Here is a 22645-nt window from a genome sequence, read left to right as displayed (position 1 = left end):
AGAACCACTGGGCTAGATTAGTGGTCCAGGACACTAACCTTAGCAGTCATAAGTGAGATGGCTTTGGGATCTGGTAAAGTGCTGGGAATGCTGCTGCAAAGCTGCCACATGAACCTGTAACACAACCACATCATAACCATCAAAGAACGAAATAAATATATCTACATATATACAACAGATAGTTATTATATAAGAGTCCTTGCTTACCCAAAGTATGTGTGCTCAAAAATGTTCTTGTCCTGGAGGAATTGCATGTTGTCATGCCAAATCCACTGAAGAGAGAGATAAGGGCAGGTCACAAACAATGAATAATTTCATGTCATAATTCAGCTTGTTTTGACATAAAAATTCTGAGGTATGGAGAACAGAGAAAATAAACATAGTTAGCATAGGTGAGATAATCCCTAGCAGAGCTGATGAAATCATGTCACCTCAGAACAAATAACAATAACCACAAAATCAATTCACGTCATTATTTTAGTTCATAGTGCACGAAGTGAAATGGGTTGAGACAAGCTTTCAAATGCGATCAGTCTCATGCTTCTACGATGATTAGTTCAGATGTACACGTGTTATTGACCTTCTTGACCTCTGACTGACAAATTGCACCATATGTCAGATATTGAGTTAGAGAGCTAATATACAGAATGACGTTTAATGGCCTTGAGTTATGATTTGTTGGCGATACAGTGTCATTGTGGACAGCCAACCTCATTCCAATAGCTTCACGAATGCTCAACTAATAAGAGGGAAAAATGAAGCCAAAGTTACCTCAAGTAGATCAGGAGAAACATCAAAACTAAAGTCTTTGCCATTCTCCTCTTCCAGCTCCACTCTCTTATAGAAGAGCATGTAGGCACTGTGTGTCTGGACAGAATAAGGTCAAGTTCATGTCTATCGTTTAATAAAACAATGTCATGTACAGTATATTTCATTCAGAGAATTTAAAAAAAGACGGTATTAAAACCCTGCTCACCTTCTCAAAAGAGAAATCCATGAACTTATCGGTGACAGAGTCGTACGTTTTAGTCTGAAAGATAAAAAACACACACAAGTGAAATCTGATGCAATCCGATGAAATCCAACCCAATGTCATACTAACAGTATATGTTTAACTGTGCAGTTTTTCTTTTTTTTATTCCCTCTGGTGTTAGCTCTTACCGTCATCTCTCCACCAAAACATTCAGATGCGAGCTGGGCTGAGTCAAAGGGTTTCACTTCAGCGTCATTGAACAGATACCTGCAGTTAGGAGGGGGTTAGGGAAATAAAAATACACTATTACGCTGTCTATTAGTTTCACCATTGATTCAGTACCATAAATAAACTACAATTTAGATATTGCTGCAGTCAACTTGTAGAGAATTAAGTAAGCATTAAGAGTTAAATGAGGTCACTCTCCTAAAGCTGGAGGTTAATGATGTTGATTACTGCAATGCACTCTGGTGCTCACCACTTGTTGTTCTTGTAGGCATGTGGGTTGACAATATTTCTGATAAAGCTGTAGTAGTGGCCGCCATCGGCCGTGCCCGTGTGCACCGTCACTCCAATGAGGTCGTACTCGTAGCTCTCCGTGACCTTGGCCTCCCCCTCCTCCCGGAATCCTGTAAATATAAAAACAATTGTTTTGTTCAAATGCAGGGATTACTATGGAATTTCTATTGCCTGCCTTTATACAAATTAATTAACAACTTGAACTCTAGTTTCCCTATCCTGGACATGACAGTGGACAAACATTCGTGGAAAATAGGCAAACATCCATCCAAAATAGCCGATCTACAAGATCACTATACGTTGGGGTTGGCAAAGAGATTTTGGTGTAAAAGGAGAAAATGAGGGGGCCAAGGATAGATCCCTGGGAGACACCCGTCAATGAAGTACATAGGTTTTAATTGGTTAATAGTCAACCACCAAACCAGGGCACTCTGGAGACACCTGGAATGGACAGTAGCAATACACTGCAGTCGGCAGAAACCAGCTAACTAACCCCCCCCCCCCCCCCCATCTATGTGTTAATTAAAAAAGAAAATCACACCCTGTGTGAAGGAAGCGGTGCCTTTGATGAGCCCCGTATTGATGTTGTCATCAATATTTGTTTATGGGACAGACACACACCCGGACAGACACCCGGACACACAGACAAAGTCAGATATAGAGCGGTTGGCACCGCAAAAAAAAATATTGAACCAATGAAAAGTATTATAAAGCACTTCTGACAAAACCAGCTAACTCCATTGGATCCTCAAACTTTCTGCTAAACCAGCTAACTCCATCAAAGGGGGGTGGAGTTAGCTGGTTTTGCTGACTCCAGGCTCCACCCCCTTTTGACCTCCAACCTCATTGAGAGCTTGGGGGTCCATTTAGCTGTTCTTATCAATGATGAACAGAACCTCCTAACTCCACTTTTTGTTTTGTTTTTGTCATTTCCTGAAAAATGAATATCTTGGAGTTAGATTGTTTCTACCCGACAGCAGAGAATAACCAATTGAAACAATCCCACAGCACGCAAAAAAATGTTGCATTTCATAGCTCTCCAGACTGCAAGAGGTGGTGTGAAACGTAGTAGAAGTATGTTTCACACCAGGCAGTCTGGAACTCTTCATAGAACCATGGTTACATTCACAACCAGCGTTTCACAGGATCACATAGATGAATATGATATTATTGCTTTGTTCTCCCACTAGGTAGGGCTTCGCTGTTGTGTGTAAATGTATGTCCGTACCCTCCTTGCGCTCTCCTTTGCCCATGAGGAAGTCCTCTGTGTAGGGCGTCATGTCGAGGCGCAGGGGAAAGGAGAAGTGCGTGTTGACCTTCTCCTTCATCATGGTCACCATGTTGAAGGTGTAACGCATGGTGTTGAAGCTCAGGATCCGAGGAAGCTTCTTGAAACATGCCCTGAAATTAACACAACATTCAACGTGCGATCAACAAAATCTGATCCATTAAATTTCCAGCCACACAAAAAGTCCAGCAGAACAACTTTAGAACAGTTCTGGACGAAAATGTGGCCTAGCTGCAAGAAAATACTGTAAAATTATAAGGATGAAGTTAACATATGAAAGGATGAAAGGAATTTCATTAATAAACCAGAGGACAGCCCATGTTAATCTGCACTAGGCATGCGTGGGTGGTTGGTACTGTATGACAGTGGTTCTCAAACTTTTTCATGTCAAGGACCCCAAAATTAATGTGTATTTGGCCACAGACGGACCCCCCATCTGAAAAGATGTTATGCCAAGGACCCCATACAAAATGTGTGGTGGTAAAAATGTCAACAAAAAAATATATTTTTAAATAAAATAAAAAAATCAATAAAAAAACATTTTTTAAATAGCTGATGTATATAGGGCCCTGGGGTGGTCCCCGGACCCCACTTTGAGACCCCCTGCATTAGACTACCATAACTCTGAGAGTGTACAAATGGAACCAAATGGACCCGTAAGGGTCCCTAACTATCCATTTATCTGGGGGACCCCCTGGAACTCCCTCAAGGACCCCTGAGGGTCCCTTGACCGCATTTTGAGAACCACCGCTGTAAGAGGATACTAGTGGTTGCTATAGGCCATTACTTGGCTAATACTAGCGCGTTAAAAAGGCTAGTGATAGTCCTACATCTGAGACTTAGCATTAAAATAGGAAAAAGGTGTGTAAGCAAATCTGTAAATATGTGGTCTACTCACCGTTTCTCAGCTCGGACCTTCTTGCCACACTGGGAGCAGGTGTACATATTGTCTCCCTCCAAAGTGTCCTTGATGGTTACCTCGTCCAGAGATTCCTGAGGGGATACAGGTAAGGAATACGATGAAGTCTTTGGAGGGGGGGGATCTCAACAAAGCATCACTTACTTTCTAGAAGCACGTCGCTTATATGTATAAAAATACAAGCTATAAACATTAGGGGTGGAAAATAAAATCAATTCATAGATTAATTGCGATGAGGATATGGACAATTATGAATCGATCCACAAATGTAAAAAAAAAATGATTTTAATAAAATGTTATTTTAAAAAAATAGGCTATTAGAAAATAACCGATCTACGAGCTCACAACGCGCCGCATCGCAACGTGTTATTATGAGCTTGTAGATCTGCTATTCTTGTACTTTTATTCAAGTACATTTTTTTATTCCAGACTTTTACTTTTGTACTTTGTACTTTTGCTTAAGTAAAAATTTCCGAGTACTTTATCCACCACTACAAATCACTCACATAGATGTTCTTCATGTCAGCCACCTGACATCTGACCGTGTAGAACTCCTCAGCTGTCTGACTCACGTGGTCACAGTCCTGGAGGAGAAGCAGAGTTATTATAACAGACCTGGCAACACACACTGACACACAACAACACTGCACTCCTCCAACACTGAGCTGTATCTTACCAGTGGTGTAAAGTAACTACGTACATTTACTCAGGTACTGTAGCACAATTTTGAGGTATTTTTTACTTTACTGGGGTATTTCCTATTTTCCGTACTTTTATTTCTACTCCACTACATCTCAAAGGCAAACATTGTACTTTCACTCCAATACAATTATTTGAAAACTTTAGTTACTAGTTACTTTGTAGATTTTAATTATTATCAAAAAAAACATTAACTACTTCAGCCCTATATACACATTATGTTGTTAATAAATGTTAAAATGGAGAAAGGTCTAATTCCAATGGGCTGTTAACCCTGTTTCCACAGATATACCAGGACTCCAAACACTGCAGAGGTAAGGAGACCAACGATGCCAATGAGGAATTTATCTAGCACCGACTTATGAACATACCAGATGATGAAGCAACTGGCTGCAGATACCATGCAGTGCATTTAAGTACATTTTGATACCAAAACTTTTCTACTTTTATTCAAGTACATTTTGAATTCCAGACTTTTACTTGTAACAGAGTATTTCAGCATTGCAGTATTTATACCTTTAAGAATAAAATGTGAGTACTTTTTCCACCACTGATTCTTACCAGAGAGACAACGTTGTTGGTGATGACGCCTCCAAAGAGAGTCTTCACTGTATTTTTCTAACGGGGGAGAAAAAGCAGAATATTAGGATATATATTTTCCTTTTATATAAAATAAAATAGCTGCTTTCATTGTGCAATTGTGAGGAAGCCCCAAGTGTTGATGTGACAATATCTTATTCTATACCAACACAGAACTTATTTCTATGGAATCTTTCCATCAGGGTTTGGATACATTTAAATAAGAAAACAACCAAAACCTTATGATATTCAAAAGTTTTGTTTAAGATAATCACCACAAATCAACACGTTTTATGATTTTTGAACCACAAACACAACTACATAAAATAAGCCTAAAAGAATTTCACATTCTGTTGTATAACAAATTATACCATTATTTTAACTGCAGACCTCATTTTTCTGCATACATCATAAGCCCTCTGGTGAATAAAGCATTGGAAATCTGGTAAGGGAACCGATAGCTCAAAAAAGCTAACTCACTTCTGGGTTTTAGGGCAATTCATTACAAACGGTAACACTTATTGAGTAATGTTTTACAAATGACTGATGCATTTGAACTCCATTTGAAAAGAGTGTGTGTGTGTGTGTGTGTGTGTGTGTGTGTGTGAGAGTGTGAGAGTGTGAGAGTGTGAGGGTGTGTGTGTGTGTGTGTGTGTGTGTGTGTGTGTGTGTGTGTGTGTGTGTGTGTGTGTGTGTGTGTGTGTGTGTGTGTGTGTGTGTGTGTGTGTGTGTGTGTGTGTGTGTGTGTGTGTGTGTGTGTGTGTGTGTGCGCATGTGTGCGTGTACCAGGTCCTGTGACATCTCTTCTATCTTGGTGATGAGGTCGGTGAAGAACTCGGTCATGTCTTTCTGTTCTCCTGTGTTGAGAGGCTGTTTGTCCATGGTGTAGGTTTTACAGAAGGGACGGGGGTTATAGGCCTTCCTCTCGCTCTCCTAAACATACAAAGGGAGGCATGAATGCTTGGTGGTTGAAGGGTTCAAATACACGTTAATATGTACAGCTCAAATTACTTTTACAAATAAACCAGGAGTTGAATAGTTGCATATTGATAATTCTGTGATGCCATTAATCATAATTCTACGGCAGCCGTTGTGCAATTATAGTCACAGGGTAGAAGACGTTGTGGCAAAATGGCCACCTTGGGATTGAATATGAATATGTACATTTTTGCATTCTTCCACATACCATCAGATAGGTGAACATCTTTTGGAGCTCCAACAGAGTGGTCTTATGTTTGATCTCCTCAGCATACTGCAAATATAAAGACATTACATGAGAATACATGCTGTGTAGTTTTAATAATCTGGTCAAGCTGCTAACATGAACAGATTATTACATTACAGTACAGTTTTCCTCTCCGTCTGATGAGAGTTGAACCCACACAGACTCCTCCTGGTCAGTGTCAATCTACATCTCTCTGTTCCTGAGAGATGACCCAATATGTCATTTTAACTTTCATGAAAACCAGCCCGTTTTTGTTTACAGACGGACAGACACACTGACAGATAGACAGGAGAGGTTACCATGTCTGTCCATTAGCGATGCGCGGGGCGACCCGTGGGTCAACCCACGGAAGAAAAAATAAACAAGAAAACACACCTCTCTCTCTCTCTCCCCGGAAAGCAATTGAATGGACTTGCTTGTGTATTTAGTTTTTTCTTGGGTGGGTTGTGGGACGGGCTGGGTCGATGATTTATATTCATTTTTGTGGGACGGGTTGGGGCGGCTTGGGCTCCCGTGCGGGGCGGGTTACGAAAAAACCTGACCCGCTCATCACTACCGTCCATGCATTTCTGCAGGCAGGGTAAACATAAATACTAGCGGGCAGTGGCTGACCTTTGCTGTGAAGACGGCCTGGCGGGCCTCAGGGATCATGTAAAGCTGTTGGATGGTGGAGGCCAGGTAGCAGGTGGCGCCCAGGTTGGTCAGCCCCACGAAGCGACACTCGGCTCGGACGTCGTCGTGGGGCCAGTAGTCCCACTTGTATGGGGCATGAGAGGCTGATGGACAGCAACACAGAAGGTAACATAGATTCAGTGGTGGAAGAAGTACTCAGTGTGACAAAGTGACGCGTTGTAAGCTTGTAGATCTGCTATTTCTGCATTTTTTTTAATATTTAGAAAATATGTGAAAATTTTTCAACATGGAAACGATTATGACGATTATGCAAAAAAGAATTGTGATGATCTCAAATAATTGCAATGACAGGCCGGCCTAACCTTGCATATGCTGTGACATGACCCAGTTGTGGAGCAGACGATAGTTCTCCACGGAGCCCTTCACGGTCTCCACCAGCAGGTCGTAGGCGGCGGCCCGGGCGGCGTGAGACTTGCACTTGGGCTGCGCGCGGTCGGCGAGGCTCGGCAGCAGGAAGAGCAGGTTGTGCACGTCCCGCAGGAACTCCTGGCCCTCGCGGGAGAACTTGAAGGGGGGCTTGTGTTTGAGGACGCTGGTGGCCAGGCGGAGGAGACCCGTCAGGCCGTCGTCCTCGATCGTTCCGTCCTGCTGGTCCAGGATCTCGCGGCTAGAGGAGAGAGGAGAGGAAAGGTCAAGGGTCCAGTGGTGGAAAAAGTACTCACACTAAAAGTACCAAAAGTAGAAAGTACTCATTATGCAGAAGGCCTCATTTCACAAGTTCTCAAATGTATACAATAATAATAATGTTTATTGTCCCCAAGGGGAAAATTGTCTTCACAAGGTCTGTTCACAAAAAAACAACATGACAACAAAAACAACATATCACAAGACAAAGACATGAGGTCCCCACTGTACACGGAAAACCCTCCTATGGACGGGGCAGTTGGTTTAATGCCGGGATGGCTGAGGGGACAAAACTCCTGCTAAAACAAACCTTTTTCCACTTTAAGGTTCTGTATCTCCGACCCGATGGCATGAGGTCAAAGTAGCGATGCAGGGGATGATCAGTGTCATATGTATGTCAATGTATAAAAGTCCTTTGAAAATAGCAGATCTACAAGCTCACAACGCGTCGCTTTGTGACGCGTTGTGAGCTTGTAGATCGGCTCATTCTGCCGATACCCAGAAGAAAAAAAAAGTTATTCTTACCTCCTTATACAGTCTGCGAGGTGTCTGGCCAAAGCATCTAGGTCCAACAGGGTGGTCTACAGAGAATGAATTAGTGTCAGAGAGAGAGAGAGCAGCTCTGTAATAACATTTGACCATTGTAAATGAATACCCATCACCAGCATTATGCTACTATTAAAATCTGAGGGTCCCACCTGGCTGGCATCTTTAACATGGATGTTGTCTATTAGTTTACACAGCAACCAGAAGTACTCCTTACACCCAGTCCTTAACATCGGCTCCTCTTCAAAATCCTCCACCTGTGTAGGCACACGCACACACACACACACACACACACACAAGCTACTGTATTAACCTAATCAGTTTCCTGGCCGACAGTAAAAAATTAACAGCCACCGACCAAATGTTGGCAGCCTATTTTACCTGTCACTTTGGCCAGTATGCAAACTACTGATACCTGGAGACCCCAATGATGGGATGTTGGGACATTTGTAGAAAGTATGTCTCTCAGCATTAGTCCCAATGTGAATAAATGTGTTCACTGAAGCCATGTTAAAACTTTTTGCCAGATCACTGACCTCAAAAGTCCAACTTGCAGGTAAAAAAATACTTTTCATAAAGATACTGGTCAGTAAAGTTCACATATTGTATCATTAATTGATCAAAATGGCCTGCAAGTGGGACTTTAAACATTACCGGCACAGAGGGTAGCTTGCTGGCCCAGTAAAGTTCACATATTGTATCATTAATTGATCAAAATAGCCTGCAAGTGGGACTTTAAACATTACCGGCACAGAGGGTAGCTTGCTGGCCATTCTCAGAATTGTCGACGTTGAGTTTGTGTTACGAGTTAAAAGTGAAGAATCTTTGGAGAAGTGAGCCCGTTTTTGTCTGGCATTTGTTAAATTGGGACGGCAATGGCTCAAGACATGGAGCAGTAGGACTCAGAAGGTTCCCACTCCTCCTGGCATCACATCGAAATGTCCTTGAGCAAGATGAGTAGGATGGTGTTTGAACGGACCACACATTGTAAATGCATTTAATTGAGCTGCCTGTATAATAAGACCTTGTTAGAGTGTGTGTGTGTGTGTGTGTGAGTGAGTGTAAGTGTGTGTGTCCTACCCGCAGTGGTTTGAGGGCCTGTGCGTCAGGCAGGAACTTGAGTAGTGTGGAGGCAGCCAGGAGCAGGAAGGAACGGTTGATGGACTCTCCTCCCTCCAGGCCCGACAGGGAGAGCTTGTAGAGGCCGTTACAGGCCTCATGTCTCACTGCAGGCTGTCATACACATAGACACACATGGGTGGGACGTTACCAACTGAACTGGGATGGTCTTTTAACTCCTAACCGTTTCTAAACAGCAATGGTAATGTTCTAGTTTGCGATGGCCGACTAAACCAGGTTAAGATGCTACATCTCAAGCCACCTGTCCCCTGGTTCTCACCTCAGGCACCAGCAGGGTGAGTTTTTTCAGCCAGTCGTGGAGGTGGTCGCTGTCAGCCAGACTGGACTTGACCATGGAACAGCAGTGGGCCCAGCTCACCAACAGCCACATGGAGTAGTGGGTCACTGTTATGATAGATTACACTTCATATGAATGGTGACTGGTCACAGAGTGACTGACAACAAAACGATGACGGAGGAGACTTGAAACTTGAGAACAGGCAGATAAAATATTTAGTTTTTTCAAGTCTGTCAAAACCCTTGACAATTGAAACAAATAATTCTTACCTTCATGACGAGATCTGTGGTCTGATTGAGCCTTCAGAACTCTGTAGGACAGACAGACAGAACAGGTTGGCTGTATATAGAAAAGTATCTAACGTCACAGTATAGAATAAATACATAATAAAACGTTGATCATACATAGTGTATAATAAATAGTTGGTCATACATAGTGTAAGTCAACACCACACACAGGATCATGCTTCTCTTACCTGTGTGCTAGGTTATCATAGGTGTAAGCCACGTTGATCAACCGCTGGATCAGGTTGGTGCCTTGGACCAAACTGAGGAAAACCTAGGAATTAAACGACAAGAGGTTTGAAATCAACTGTAGATTTAGTCGACTAAAATCTTATGGTATTTAGTCGACTAAAACTAGACTAAAATATTTCAGATGACTAAAATATGACTAAAACCAACAGACATTTTATTCAAAAGAATCAAAATGTCAAAATGTGCTGACAAAATGAACAAGCTAATTCCTCTCAGATGACGCCTCCCCTCCTCAGCACCAAATTGACTCCCATGAGTCCCCATCCCTTTTACCTCAGTGAGACGGGGGATGTGGAGGCCCTTGCCGTGTTCCCCCGCAGCCTTGCGGGACTTGCTGGGCCAGGCGCGCTTGCGCTGGCTGTCGGTCAGGCCGGACCAGGAGAAGACGTCGTGGTAGGCCAGGTCCAGGTCCGCCGGGTCCACCGCAAACTGACAGATGAGCTTCAGCAGACAGGCCAGACAGTCCAGCAGCCACTGAGAGGGCAGACATCACCACCACATCATAAATATGATTCATTCACAGTTAGGCTTGGCAGGTAACACGCTATCATTTAGATTTCCCTATCCCTACAGTCAGAACAGAACAGGATTGGTCTGTGTGTGTCTGTCCCCTCAAAAGAAGACCAATCACAGCTCAATGAACGTCAGCCTGCAGTGCTTGATGAAGTGAATGTGAAACTTAAAGGGGTATACCACACATTTACAACACTAAACTATGTCATTAATATACCTTAGAGCTGGAAATGAGAAAAAAGCCCTCCCCTCTTTCTGTGTTGCTTAGAACGGAAGAATCGATTTTGGGGTCATGTGATCAGTGACGTATGGCCGATATAAAATTAAGACTTGTTAGAGCATCTTCAGCCAATTGAGTTATATTATCTACAAGTATCGTCTTGTGAAACGGAATATATAACCATCTACTAAGAATTACATCGATCGATTATCAATTCCTTCGCACAGTGCCAGAACAAAGCACCAAAAATTGGGCTATTTTTTAAAAAGCGTTCGAAAATAGTTTAAGATATAATGACATGAGCAAAACTGTGATGGCAGGTGGAAAAGTGGTTAACAATCTCTCACCACTGTCCAGGACTCCTGGTCCTTGGGTTCCAGGATGCCGGAGTTGAAGATCTCCAACAGTAACTGAAGCCCTCCAGACGACACAAACTAGACAAAACAACAAAAACAGTTCATGGATGCTACAATGACACAGAGTGAAAGATATCATCCAAACATTGAATAGCTAAAGTACTGTCTTGGTTATACTGAACAATAAAAGCCATTCATCTGATCGCATTATTTTTGATGCCAGCAAAAGTCCTTGAAAGCGAATGCGCTTCAGGATTAATCTATTTTATTTATGATTTGGTTGTCGGTCATACCTTGCAGCTCCACGTGTTCTTGCTGTTCTCGATCTGATCCTCGCTGGAGTCATCAGAGTCTGGGTATAGGTCACTGTAACTCCCCTGGACAGACACAAACAATTCATACTTCACTGCTGTGTGTACAGTTTGCCCTTGAAGTGGACAACCCTAAACCACACCCAACCCAAACGGACCAACAGACAGTGGTGGGAAAACTACTCAAATATTTTACTATACAGTACTATACAATACTTTTTCACAGTATCAATACTGCAATGAAGAAATACTCTAGTATATATATATTTTTTAAATAGCAGATCTACAAGCTCACTCAATCTACAAAGTAACTAGTAACTTAAGTTTTCAAATAATTGTAGTGGAGCAAAAGTGTAATATTTGCCTCAGATGTAGTGGAGTAGAAGTAAAAGTACAAACAATTAGAAATACTCCAGTAAAGTAAAAATTCCTCAACCTTGTACTTTAGTACAGTACTTGAGTGAAGGCACTTAGTTACTTTACACCACTGCTTCACTGTGTGTACAGTATGCCCTTGCTGTGGACAACCCTAAACCCCCCCAACCCAAACTGACCAACAGAGTAAATGTTCATGTTTATTAGAGTGTGTACTGTGTAGTAGAGGTTACTATGCCCTGTGGAGTCGACAAAACAAACATTAACAACCAGCTATAATAAAAATGTGTGAAGAAGAATCCTAATTGATTGATGGGTCTCTCTCTCACCGTGGACTCTCGGTGGATACGCCGGTTGGGTTTCCCCAGTGCCTCTATGATCTCCAGGGCGTACAGCAGCTTGTGAGGACTCTTTATCCTCAGCAGGTCCTTCCAACACAGACCCTCACCGCTCTAAGACACAGCAGATGAATAACAGAGGTTCATCTAAGTGGTCTGTCATCCGCCGATAGAGCCACGGCTACACTTTAATAAATAACGTGCATCTCAGTGTTGAGTTCTTCGACTAAAACTATGACGAAAAATGTTCGTCTACAACCTTTTTTCACTGACAAAAAACAAATAAAAACTAAGCTATGATGACTAAAACTAAATATATTGACAATTTCGTCAACAATTAAAAACTAGACTAAAATGTTAGTGAGGGATTAGTGGAGAAGAGATCTAGTAGAACTAAAAGACAAGTCATTTTGTGTGTGTCAGGACAGCAGAGTCACTGCCCATCTTTCGCCGCAGGCTGAAAACCCACCTCTTCAGAAAACACTAACCTTCCTCTTCGCCTTGCCTACTTGTTAACTAGTTGTACAAACTCTTGTTTTATTGTTTTATTGGATCTTGTTTATTTGATACACTTCTTTGTTTTAGCTCTTGCTCATTTGATTTTCCTACTTTGTCTCATCGGTTTATGAAAGTAGGTAGCTGATATATTGCACTTTTACTTTAGTGCTAGGTATACTCTTGGTTGCTTGTTTTAGAAGAGAATGCACTTAATGCTTCTGGTGATTAGTAGTTTCGTTCCCCACCTACAGTATGTTGAATGCACTTATTGTAAGTCGCTTTGGATAAAAGCGTCTGCTAAATGACTAATGTAATGTAACGTAATTTTATGTTTGGCTGCGCTCGGGTGTTGCGCTCTGAAAATAGCAGATCCACAAGCTCACAACGCGTCACGCTGCGACACGTTGTGAGCTTGTAGATCGGCTATTTTCAGCGTGCAACCAAGTGTAAAATCAGACATTATGATGCCCATCAAGGCACCACCAAAATACATTTTAGTCGACTATAATCTTATGATATTTAGTCGACTAAAACTAGATTAACAGTAAAACATTTCAGATGACTAGATGACTAAAACGAAATGGAATTTGATTCAAAAGACTATGACTAAAACTGAAAAAAAAGTGCTGTTCAAATCAACACTACTGCATCTGCTATGCGGAGAGTGCATCGATCTTGATGGTGCAATAGCTTGATTGATGATTTTTTGTGGTAGGGACACAAAAAGGTAGATAAACAGCAGTTGCATAGCAATACTTAAATGCCACACTTTACTATGTGGGTGAAACATAAATGTCGATGCTGCAGTTCAATTCCTTGTGTACTGTATATCTTGGTGAGTAGAGCAGAGCACGGCACCAACGCTGCCATAATTGGCAGCTTAAATCCAAGTGCAGAAAATACATGCATTCATGCTACTGTCGTTTACAATAACAGTCGTTCTCAGTGAAGCTATTGACCGGGTCAATTGATGGTTGCAGAGGACAAGGTGACTGACCGTGTCATCGGAGATGTTCTGGAAAGCCTGCAGCATGTTGGGACAGGTCGGCAGGATCATGAGCAGCTCCCAGACCCGACGAGACAGGTTCTCTGCATGGAGGTGCAGCTCCTCGCACCGTGCACTCTGCGTGGACAAGACATGCACACCACACACACACACACACACACTCAACATAAAATGATCTGGCAATTTTGTAAAGCTGCAGCCTTTCGTGTGGAAAACTAATTTAACTGCATGAGAGGACAAGTCTGACAAGCAGCGCAATATACAGAGACTGATGTGAGAATGATGGAGGAATAGGAGAGAAATGAGATGAAGCTGGCATTGTGTAATTGTGTCGAGTTCTTTTTGGTGGGAGAGCAGGAACCACCTTTCGTAGAAGAGCTCATCAAGCAGATGGAGGCTTTCTGCAGACCTTAAAGGAGCATTCCGCCCGACGTTTTTCTTACCTTTTATATGATATCCTAGGACGAGTGGTAAAGTAGAAAAAAAATCATAACTCAATCCAGAGTCGACCGCAGCTAAAAACCCGAGCCTATGGGACTTGCGCTAGATCGCGTATTTTAATAGCTTTTTTTGTTTATCTTTTTTTGTGAGATCTAACGTCCTTATGGACAGAAAACCCTCCACAATTTTGTCCCAAATGTGTCGCCGTAGTGTTGACAAAGTGACGTGGATCATAGACATATAAAGGTAGACGCCTCCTCTGGCTCTGAAGCGTCTGTATGGCGGACGCGCTTCCGCTTCTGGGGGGGGCAGCTGGAAATGTCCGCGTGCGTCACAGAAGGGGGCGTTCAGTAGGCCAATCAGAGGCAGGTGGGGGCGGGACAACTACATGCTGACAAGTCCTGGAAAAGACGCGCTGTGGTTGGCCAGTAGTCAACACGCTGTGATTGGCCAGTGCCCGTTCCCCCCGGAAATATGGCAGCCACCATACCAAACAGGTCGCTCCAACGAACTGCAGAGGCCAATGAGGTATCTAGGTTTCTATATCTATGACGTGGATGACGTCACGGGTGAAATCTCGTCTTGCGAGACTTCCGGACTGGAGAGGCGCATCCAACATAAACACTGTGGAGTGTTTTCTGTCCATAAGAACGTTAGATCTCACCAAAAAAAAAGATCTAGCACAAGTACCATAGGTTCTGGTTTTTAGCTGCGGTCGACTCGAGATGGAGTTATGATTTTTTTCTACTGTACCACTCATCGTAGGATATCATAATATAAAATATATATATATCATATATAAAAGCTAAACGTCGGGAGGAATTCTCCTTTAATACTCCTGCGGACAAGAAACCTTGATGGCCTCATTCACCATTTCTACCTATCCAGACAAGTCAAGCACCACACCCACACACACACACACACACACACACACACACACACACACACACACACACACACACACCCACACACACACACACACACACACACACACACACGTGCGCGCACTGTACACCCACCTCAGGGCTCTCCAGGGCTCTCTCTGCGTTGGGGACGGGAGGTTTGAAGCAGGCCAGCATCTCCAGCAGGTCGAACAGGGTGGTGAGGTGTGGCTCCTGGAGGAGCAGGAGCATGGGGATGTGCTCCTTCTGGGGGGGAGGGAGGCACGAGGCTGGCAGCTGGACGCCTTCCCCCTTCCGTTCCCTCCGCGGAGCACCCAGAGACACAAACACCATCTGGGGGAAGAGAGCCAGGAGGAGACAAGATAGGAGGTTCAGTTGGGTTAAGAAACCAAACTTTGATTCAGATAGTGTGTTTTTCAGGTCAGAGGAAGATGAAAAGTTAATGTTACATAAAAGTAAACAATAATTAATCACAGCAATAAAGATACAGTAGTATTAACACTCTGACCGCCGGGCCCGTAGCCTATGGGCCGATAAATCCAACCGTAAAGCGCCGATCCCGTAGCCTACGGGCTGTGGTGCTTTTTCCTTTTTTTCGAAAAAAAAAACTTTTTTCAATTTTCGACACGGACCATTTCATTGTAACACCATCGGAAACAGAATTATTCGGGATTCCGGTTTTGCTGATCCCGTCGGCCCTCGTTCTAATGACGAAACTGAAACCCCATTTTCTCCTTGTAGTTTTTTCCCCTCGGTGATCACTGTTTAACATAAACCGTTCTAACTACAACATGGATGCCCCGTTTGACACGTGGTCTTCACTGCTCGAACCAGGCAGATGTCCGCGATGTATACAAACAGTGCACAGCTCAATCTTACGGATTTTAGCAAGGTCTATGGCGACGTGAAAAAAACAAAAAACAACAATTAAACGTTGGCACTGGTGAGTACATTATGAGATTAACCTCTGGCGGTCAATGTGTTAATGGCAGAAAATCAAGTCGTCAATAAAAGGATGAGTTGGGGAGAAGATAATTGAAGGGAATATCCATTTAGAAAAACAAGAGTGGTCACCTGCATGTCTTTGAACCCCAGCTCATGCAGGGTCTTCTCATCGTAGTCCGTTGTCAGCTCATGGCCAGAGGAGATCATTCTGACTGGTCCCATCAAACCACCGGCTGAAAAGACATCATCTTATCAATCAACAAGGTTAGCAACACTGGTGAATGGATCAAATATTTTTGGTTAACTTTTTTCCCCATATGCATTATTTTTGTTAATCAACCCGAGTGACTACTGTTCGAAGTTTCAATCCTAACACGTGTGAAAGTTGCGCAGTGGCCACTATTATATTAATGGTGTGCAGCAATACTGCTGAAACTGTACTGCCCAAATCTTCAGACTTTGACATGAACAGTCCCTGGAAACGCCAATGTGTATGGTGTAGTTGGGATATATCAACAGACATGTTCCAATTAGCATACTTGCATAAATTAATAAATTATTAACAATTAAATGTGATCATTGGAGGTAGGACATTCCAGACCCTCAATGTGTATATATTTTTGTCTTTCTCTGTCTGTCTTTGGTTGGCATGAGATGTGCTCTACTCCAATAATATCAAGTGTCAATAAGTATAAGAGTGCTTCTAGCCAAACGTAAAACAAGTCAAACTATTGACTTGTTTGCAAGTACTCACTTGATTGCAGTCTTTAATGTAGCTTTTTTCCCCAGCCTTTTTTAACCCATTCAATCCGGGAATGCATGTGTGTCATTTTAGATTTCTTTGGCTATTCAAAAATAGAAGATATACAAGCTCATAGTACGGCATCGAGTGCCGCGCTATGAGCTTGTAGATCTGCTATTTTGTAAAAAAAAAAAGAGAAATCTTGAAAATGTTTGCAAAACTTTGAATATATATATAGACATTTTTTACTCAAATCTTTGCTTCTAGGGGTCCCTGGAACAAAATATTTTAAGAACGGAGGGTCCACGGCCAAATATATATCATTTTGGGTGGTATTTGACATGAAAAGGTTTGAGAACCATTGATATATAGCATGGGTTTTCAACTGGTGGTCCGTGGACCACTGGTGGTCCGTGAAGGTATTGCATGTGGTCCCTGACCATGCATTTAGTAATGTAGGAAAGTGAAGATTTGTATTATATTTAATTTCATCGACCACTAGTTGAGAAACAGTGATGTATGATGACGCATCAATGTTGTCCGTTACTTGGAAGTTGGATGTCAAGAACTTCCACAGAAATGGGAGTTAGAATTTCAAGGGAAACTGTACCGGTTTACCTGGTTGAGTCATCATTAGTAGGAAATGTGCCCATATCAATCGCATATGTGCTTGCTCATACATACAGTATGTTGCAATGAATCAGTCAACATGAGTTTAATATGGAAGGTTAAGAGAAGAGAACAGCATATCTCAGTTAAATAATGACTGTTAAGGGCTAGATTTAATTCACCTCGAATTAACAAATTCAATTAAGGCAGTCATTATTTAATTTCAAGCTTTTTCCCCCACACCACGCCCATATCCCCCCTCCCAACACAACAGTGGTCCCCAGGTTGATTCTCAGTCAGGGTGGTGGTCCCTGGTTCATAATCAGTTGAAAACCCATGATATATAGCAACAGAAGTAAAAAAAAAAAACAGATACATAAAAGAAAAACTGTTAGGATTTAGAAGACATTTGTAGAAAAGGACTAAGGAGTTACCTGGGAAGTCTGCAGGCTGCCGACTGCTCTGTCCAAACTCCTGGAGCTGGGCCTGCTGGCTCATCTGTTCCTTCTGCAGGTTCTCGTACCAGTGGGTGACCTCGGCACGCAGGTCTGCCACCTGGTCACTGGGGTACATCTCGATGGTCATCTACAAAAAAACAATGAAAAGCGATAATGCATGTGTGTGGAAAAAGGCAGGTGAGAGAGCAGGTTCCTCCAATATGAATTTGGCATTGTGTAGGATTTCTGGATTTGAGTTTTTTTTTTTATATATATATAGATAAAGATCTAGATCAGGGGTCTTCAACAGGGGGTCCGGGACCCCTAGGGGGTCCTCAGAGTTACTACAGGGGGTCCGCCAAATCTTTGTGTGATATGATTATTTTTTTTACCTCAACCACTTGAACCCTAACATCCCTTTTCTGAGGAGAACTTTATCCAAAAATAGCAGATCTACAAGCTCACAACGCCTCGAGCTGCGAGGCGTTGTGAGCTTGTAGAGCTGCTATTTTTGGCAAAGAGGTATAGGTGTAGAGGGAAAAAAGAGCAGACCAAGTAAAAAAAAAGTTTAATCTGAAACACAATTTTATATAATATAGAGGGGGGGGGGGTTCCTGCTACATCTCTCTCTCAGCTAGGGGGTCCTTGGCCTGAAAACGTTGAAAACCCCTGATCTAGATCTATATATAAAGTAACAGGGGATGTGGCACAAAAAAGGAAATGCATCCCCGTTTCATAACCACAACAACATTAATTATTTTAAATGATTTGTTGATATACTAACTACTCAATCTATGTATTTCATAAAAAACTAAAGCAATTTATCGACGCTATCTGTTCTGCTTGTGCTAGACCATACATCCCCACTAGTGAAGGAAGCCAGGAGCTCCACTCATCTAGCTGGTCGTAGTGGCTGTGCTGCAGTGTCAGGAATTTGTTATGATCGTGCTCATTTTTTATTCATGGCAACAGCAGAATGAGATACTGGTTTCCACATCACGTTAATTTACAAACTGCCAATAAATATTTGATCTGGGAATATCAGCAAGCTTTCGGTTTTTGCCTATATAACTAAATGAACATGGCATGGCCTTGTTGTTTGCTCAGACGATGCTGGCCACAGAACGGTGCAGTCTGCACGATGCGGCACTTGGCAAATATGGAATGTATTAATGATCTAAGTCTAGAGTTCCCAAACGGGCCTGAAAAATAAGGCCCGGCACTAACTGGGTCGGCCCGAACGATTACCATAATTTTAGGCCAGAAAACGTGTCAGAAAAAGTGTCATAAAATGCTTAATGTCCTCAAATCATCAAAGAAGCTTTGAACTGAGCAGATTGGACCTTCCGTTCCAGAAATAATGGCCAAAACATCTTGAAAACATCTTATAACACAGGCTAGGAAGGTTGGACGGCAACAAACTAGATACCCAAGTAAAGTTCACTTTGAGCTGCATCCAACGCATCCACTGCCATTTTCGTCAGCCTTACCATTCGGCCCCTAGGGGCAGTTAAAAAATCCTTTTTGGGGGTAATAGAACCTGAAAACGTTGGGTTGGGTACGTGCAGAATTTGAGAACTCCTACCTAAGTCCTCATTCATATTTTGATCATTTTAATAGCTCTGGACTGGAATCTGATTCTGTGACAGAAACAGACGGCCCACATTCCATCACGGCTGTTACCTTATCGGGAAGACCGGCGGGCTGGCAGACGATCCTGAGGGGCAGAGACTGCTTGTCACTGAGAGCCTTCAGGTGGCTGCTGATGCCCGTGCCCTCGATCTGCCACTGGCGCAGGTGGTACGCAAACCTGGCACACAGGAGAGCGGGTGAACGGGAGAAGAGGAAAGAGTTTATCACACCCTTAATTCATTTCAAGACCGGGAATACATCCGTGTCATTTTAGGATTTCTTTGGCTATTCAAAAATAGCAGATACACACACACACGTGTGTGTGTTTTAAATGAAATTGTTTTACTCCGATCTGTGCTTCTGGGAGGGAGGGTGAGGCAACATATTTTGAGTTGGGGGTCCTTGACATGGAAAAGTTGGGATTTGTATTTGGCCGCGTACCCCATCTCAAAATGTTTTGTTCCAGGGACCCCCCAGAAGCAAAGATTTTAAATACAAATGTTGACTTTTAAAAAATATCCAAAGATTTGCACACATTTTTAAAAATGTTTAAAAAAAAAAAAGTGATAGAGCTTGTAGATCTGCTATTTTGAAATAGCCAAAGAAATCAAAAGATGACATATGCATTCCCCGATTGAATGGGTTAATCTTCCATGTCTTTAGTATGATAGTTTTGTGCAGTCACAACATACACATCCCCACGTCGCTGTGTTTGTGTGTATGTGTGTGTGTGTGTGTGTGTGTGTGTGTGTGTGTGTGTGTGTGTGTGTGTGTGTGTGTGTGTGTGTGTGTGTGTATACCTTCGTCGGAAGGCCTCCAGGTGAGTTTTGAGCATGAGCAGTCCCCTCTCGATGCTGATGAGGCTTGTGTGAGAGTCCTTCTCAAGGTTGGCTGAGGCCATCAGGAGACTCTCCATGCACTTCCTGATGAACTCCTGTTCCTTCTCCAGACCAGTCTTACCAGCTATAGGAGCAGAAGTTAACAATATATATTTGAACTCTTAGTTCTATGATTCGTCGCAGGCTTCACCACCCTGCAGTGGTTCTCTATGTGTAACCGCTCATCTTCATGACTCCATGAAGATGAAAAGCTAGCCATAGAGCCCAGTTAGAGGGCAAAGTCTAAAGTGACTTACATACACGTTAGAGATGCGCGGATGGGCTTTTTCATCACCAGAATCCCTGTGTACACGTTCATTATCCATCCGCCATCCAACCGCATTGATTATATCATCCTATTTATAGATCCGTGCCCGCACTATTAACCGCACCGCATATACACATGGGATACTATATGGATACGTTCTTGTACATAAACCACTGTAGCGATCTCCTCTGTAGTGACTGTATACAGTACATCCATATCCATGTAACAAGCCCTCCGTCACTTTCTCACATTGCAACTTTTCATAAGACATTCACTTGAGTCCACTAGTCGTCGTCAGCAGGGTTAAGAACTTCACTAAATCACTCCTACGCCAAACTTTTATTCCCCCCTTCTTTTTTTTATTTTGTTTTAAATCCTTAGTTAAGTTTCTCTCACTTTAGCTGCCTTTGGTCCACCGTGTTGTTGTTTGGACATTAAAGGACCCCATGCCATGAGTTTGTTAGTATTTTCCGCTATACCAAATCTCTTTGCCGAAAATAGCCGCAATGTGCCACTTTGTAATTCGTTGTGAGCTTGTAGATCTGCTAATATTCATCCCAGAATAGGGACGCTAGGGTTCACGTAGTTAAAGGGAGAGAGATTTACAGTAATTCAAGCTAAGGGCGCTGTTGCTGTGCTTAGTAGCGCTGCACAATTTCGAAGGTATAAATGATGTTAGGTTTTCACATTATGTAATTGGCAATTCATTCAAACATCTTCTTTGGTAAGCTGCTACGCCCTGCCCCTAGTCTCCTCACCATTACACAGAGGTTAACAATCACTTTAACACCGTACATCCCCACCTCTCCATCCACTAGGCTCACACAAGCGGAATAAAAATCACAGAAGCCATTAAATACTATTTGGCCCAGATACAGCAAAGATAAGCACAATGTGTAACAAAGGTGAAAAGATTATAATAAAATAATCATCATCAATTATTATGATTGATAATGATTACAATAGTGATTACAATATTCATCAAATTAATTGGGATTAACATTTTAGTCATAATTGTGTAGCCCTACTGCTTGCTAACATGTTCCTAGGGGAGCAAGGGATATTAAAACACCCACCAGATGGTGAATGTCAAATTTGATTTACTAGAGGTAAAACTGTGTCAGAACAGGGCAGGTTGTAAAATCGCAACTCTTGGTTCATGAATATTTAATTACATGTACAGTAAGCGTTGTTCCTGTGTTTTCACAGTGGAGCTGGGCTGTCACCATTACAAATTTAAGTTGACGATGAATTGTCACTCAAATAATTGCAATTAACGATTTTAATTGTGTTTCTGTCGTTGAAAATTAATGGAACGTTATGAATACATATTACATTTCTGTTTGGCTTTTAGCCACAAGAGTTGCACAGGGCAGATATGACAAATAACACATTTATTTACTTTATACTTAAAAATAAACATTAATTGTGGAAATAGCCAATCTATAAGTTCAAAAAATGTTCCAGCGGCGCGTTTTGAGCTTGTAGATCTGCTATTTCCACAATTTTGGACATTTTTGGAAAATATATGACTTTTTTTAACATGGAATTGATTATGACGATTAAAATTGTGATTATATAAAATAATTGCGATTAGACGATTACGTAATAATTGTGACAGGCCTAAGTAGAGCCACAGCCCAACAGATTATGCCCAAAGCACCTGAGGAATGGATTCATAGCAAACATTTTCTCTGCAAGTAATCTGCAATTACTGCTGGAGCGTATACTGACCATTAATGTAGTAGGAGTTAATGTACTGGATGGCTGCGCGGCTGATGTCAGCTGACTGGGCCCTCAGGGCGATACCCCACAGCTGGTCCATCCCGCACAGCTGGGGACAGACAGAGAGACAGACAGAGAGACAAGACAGACAGACAACCAGGGTGCTTAGATTATAAGCGCTCACGGGGATAACAGAGGAACAGCCAATAGTGCTGAGAGAAGTCTGTCAAAAGTATAGTAACTAACAGTGGTGGAAAAAGTACTCAAATGTTTTACTTAAGTAAAAGTATCAATACTGCAATATAGAAATACTCTGTTACAAGTAAAAGTCTGGAATTCAAAATGTACTTGAGTAAAAGTACAAAAGTATTGGCATCAAAATGCACTTAAAGTACCAAAAGTAAAAGTACAAATTGTGCAGAATGTCCCAT

The 22645-nt window shown here is 42.3% G+C and overlaps 1 protein-coding gene across 4 annotated transcripts in view; it reads right to left on the bottom strand.

Moving 5' to 3' along the window:
- usp34 (ubiquitin specific peptidase 34) overlaps nucleotides 1-22645 on the bottom strand; it is an 84709-nt gene that overhangs the window by 19832 nt on the left and 42232 nt on the right. For 2 of the 4 annotated variants that reach the window (XM_084072764.1, XM_084072765.1), the window contains exons 24-54: nucleotides 22224-22323; nucleotides 20144-20306; nucleotides 19395-19521; nucleotides 17709-17859; nucleotides 16053-16171; nucleotides 15096-15311; nucleotides 13627-13752; nucleotides 12123-12245; nucleotides 11401-11484; nucleotides 11099-11185; nucleotides 10292-10492; nucleotides 9958-10040; nucleotides 9752-9792; nucleotides 9465-9589; nucleotides 9146-9298; nucleotides 8218-8322; nucleotides 8045-8100; nucleotides 7198-7502; nucleotides 6815-6978; nucleotides 6164-6229; nucleotides 5764-5910; nucleotides 4960-5016; nucleotides 4206-4283; nucleotides 3679-3773; nucleotides 2721-2893; nucleotides 1452-1602; nucleotides 1162-1240; nucleotides 977-1030; nucleotides 772-867; nucleotides 208-272; nucleotides 39-114 (exon numbers count right to left, since the gene is read on the bottom strand). In XM_084072764.1, the coding sequence (XP_083928890.1) occupies nucleotides 39-114; nucleotides 208-272; nucleotides 772-867; nucleotides 977-1030; nucleotides 1162-1240; nucleotides 1452-1602; nucleotides 2721-2893; nucleotides 3679-3773; nucleotides 4206-4283; nucleotides 4960-5016; nucleotides 5764-5910; nucleotides 6164-6229; nucleotides 6815-6978; nucleotides 7198-7502; nucleotides 8045-8100; nucleotides 8218-8322; nucleotides 9146-9298; nucleotides 9465-9589; nucleotides 9752-9792; nucleotides 9958-10040; nucleotides 10292-10492; nucleotides 11099-11185; nucleotides 11401-11484; nucleotides 12123-12245; nucleotides 13627-13752; nucleotides 15096-15311; nucleotides 16053-16171; nucleotides 17709-17859; nucleotides 19395-19521; nucleotides 20144-20306; nucleotides 22224-22323 (3666 nt within the window). The remainder of the gene's footprint in view (nucleotides 1-38; nucleotides 115-207; nucleotides 273-771; nucleotides 868-976; nucleotides 1031-1161; nucleotides 1241-1451; nucleotides 1603-2720; nucleotides 2894-3678; nucleotides 3774-4205; nucleotides 4284-4959; nucleotides 5017-5763; nucleotides 5911-6163; nucleotides 6230-6814; nucleotides 6979-7197; nucleotides 7503-8044; nucleotides 8101-8217; nucleotides 8323-9145; nucleotides 9299-9464; nucleotides 9590-9751; nucleotides 9793-9957; nucleotides 10041-10291; nucleotides 10493-11098; nucleotides 11186-11400; nucleotides 11485-12122; nucleotides 12246-13626; nucleotides 13753-15095; nucleotides 15312-16052; nucleotides 16172-17708; nucleotides 17860-19394; nucleotides 19522-20143; nucleotides 20307-22223; nucleotides 22324-22645) is intronic. The other 2 variants (XM_084072766.1, XM_084072767.1) reach the window with 1 other exon arrangement.

Source organism: Gymnoscopelus microlampas (assembly GCF_963454915.1).
Source record: "Gymnoscopelus microlampas genome assembly, chromosome: 2".
NCBI classification, from domain to species: domain Eukaryota; kingdom Metazoa; phylum Chordata; class Actinopteri; order Myctophiformes; family Myctophidae; genus Gymnoscopelus; species Gymnoscopelus microlampas.
This window is presented reverse-complemented; position numbering and strand designations above follow the sequence as displayed.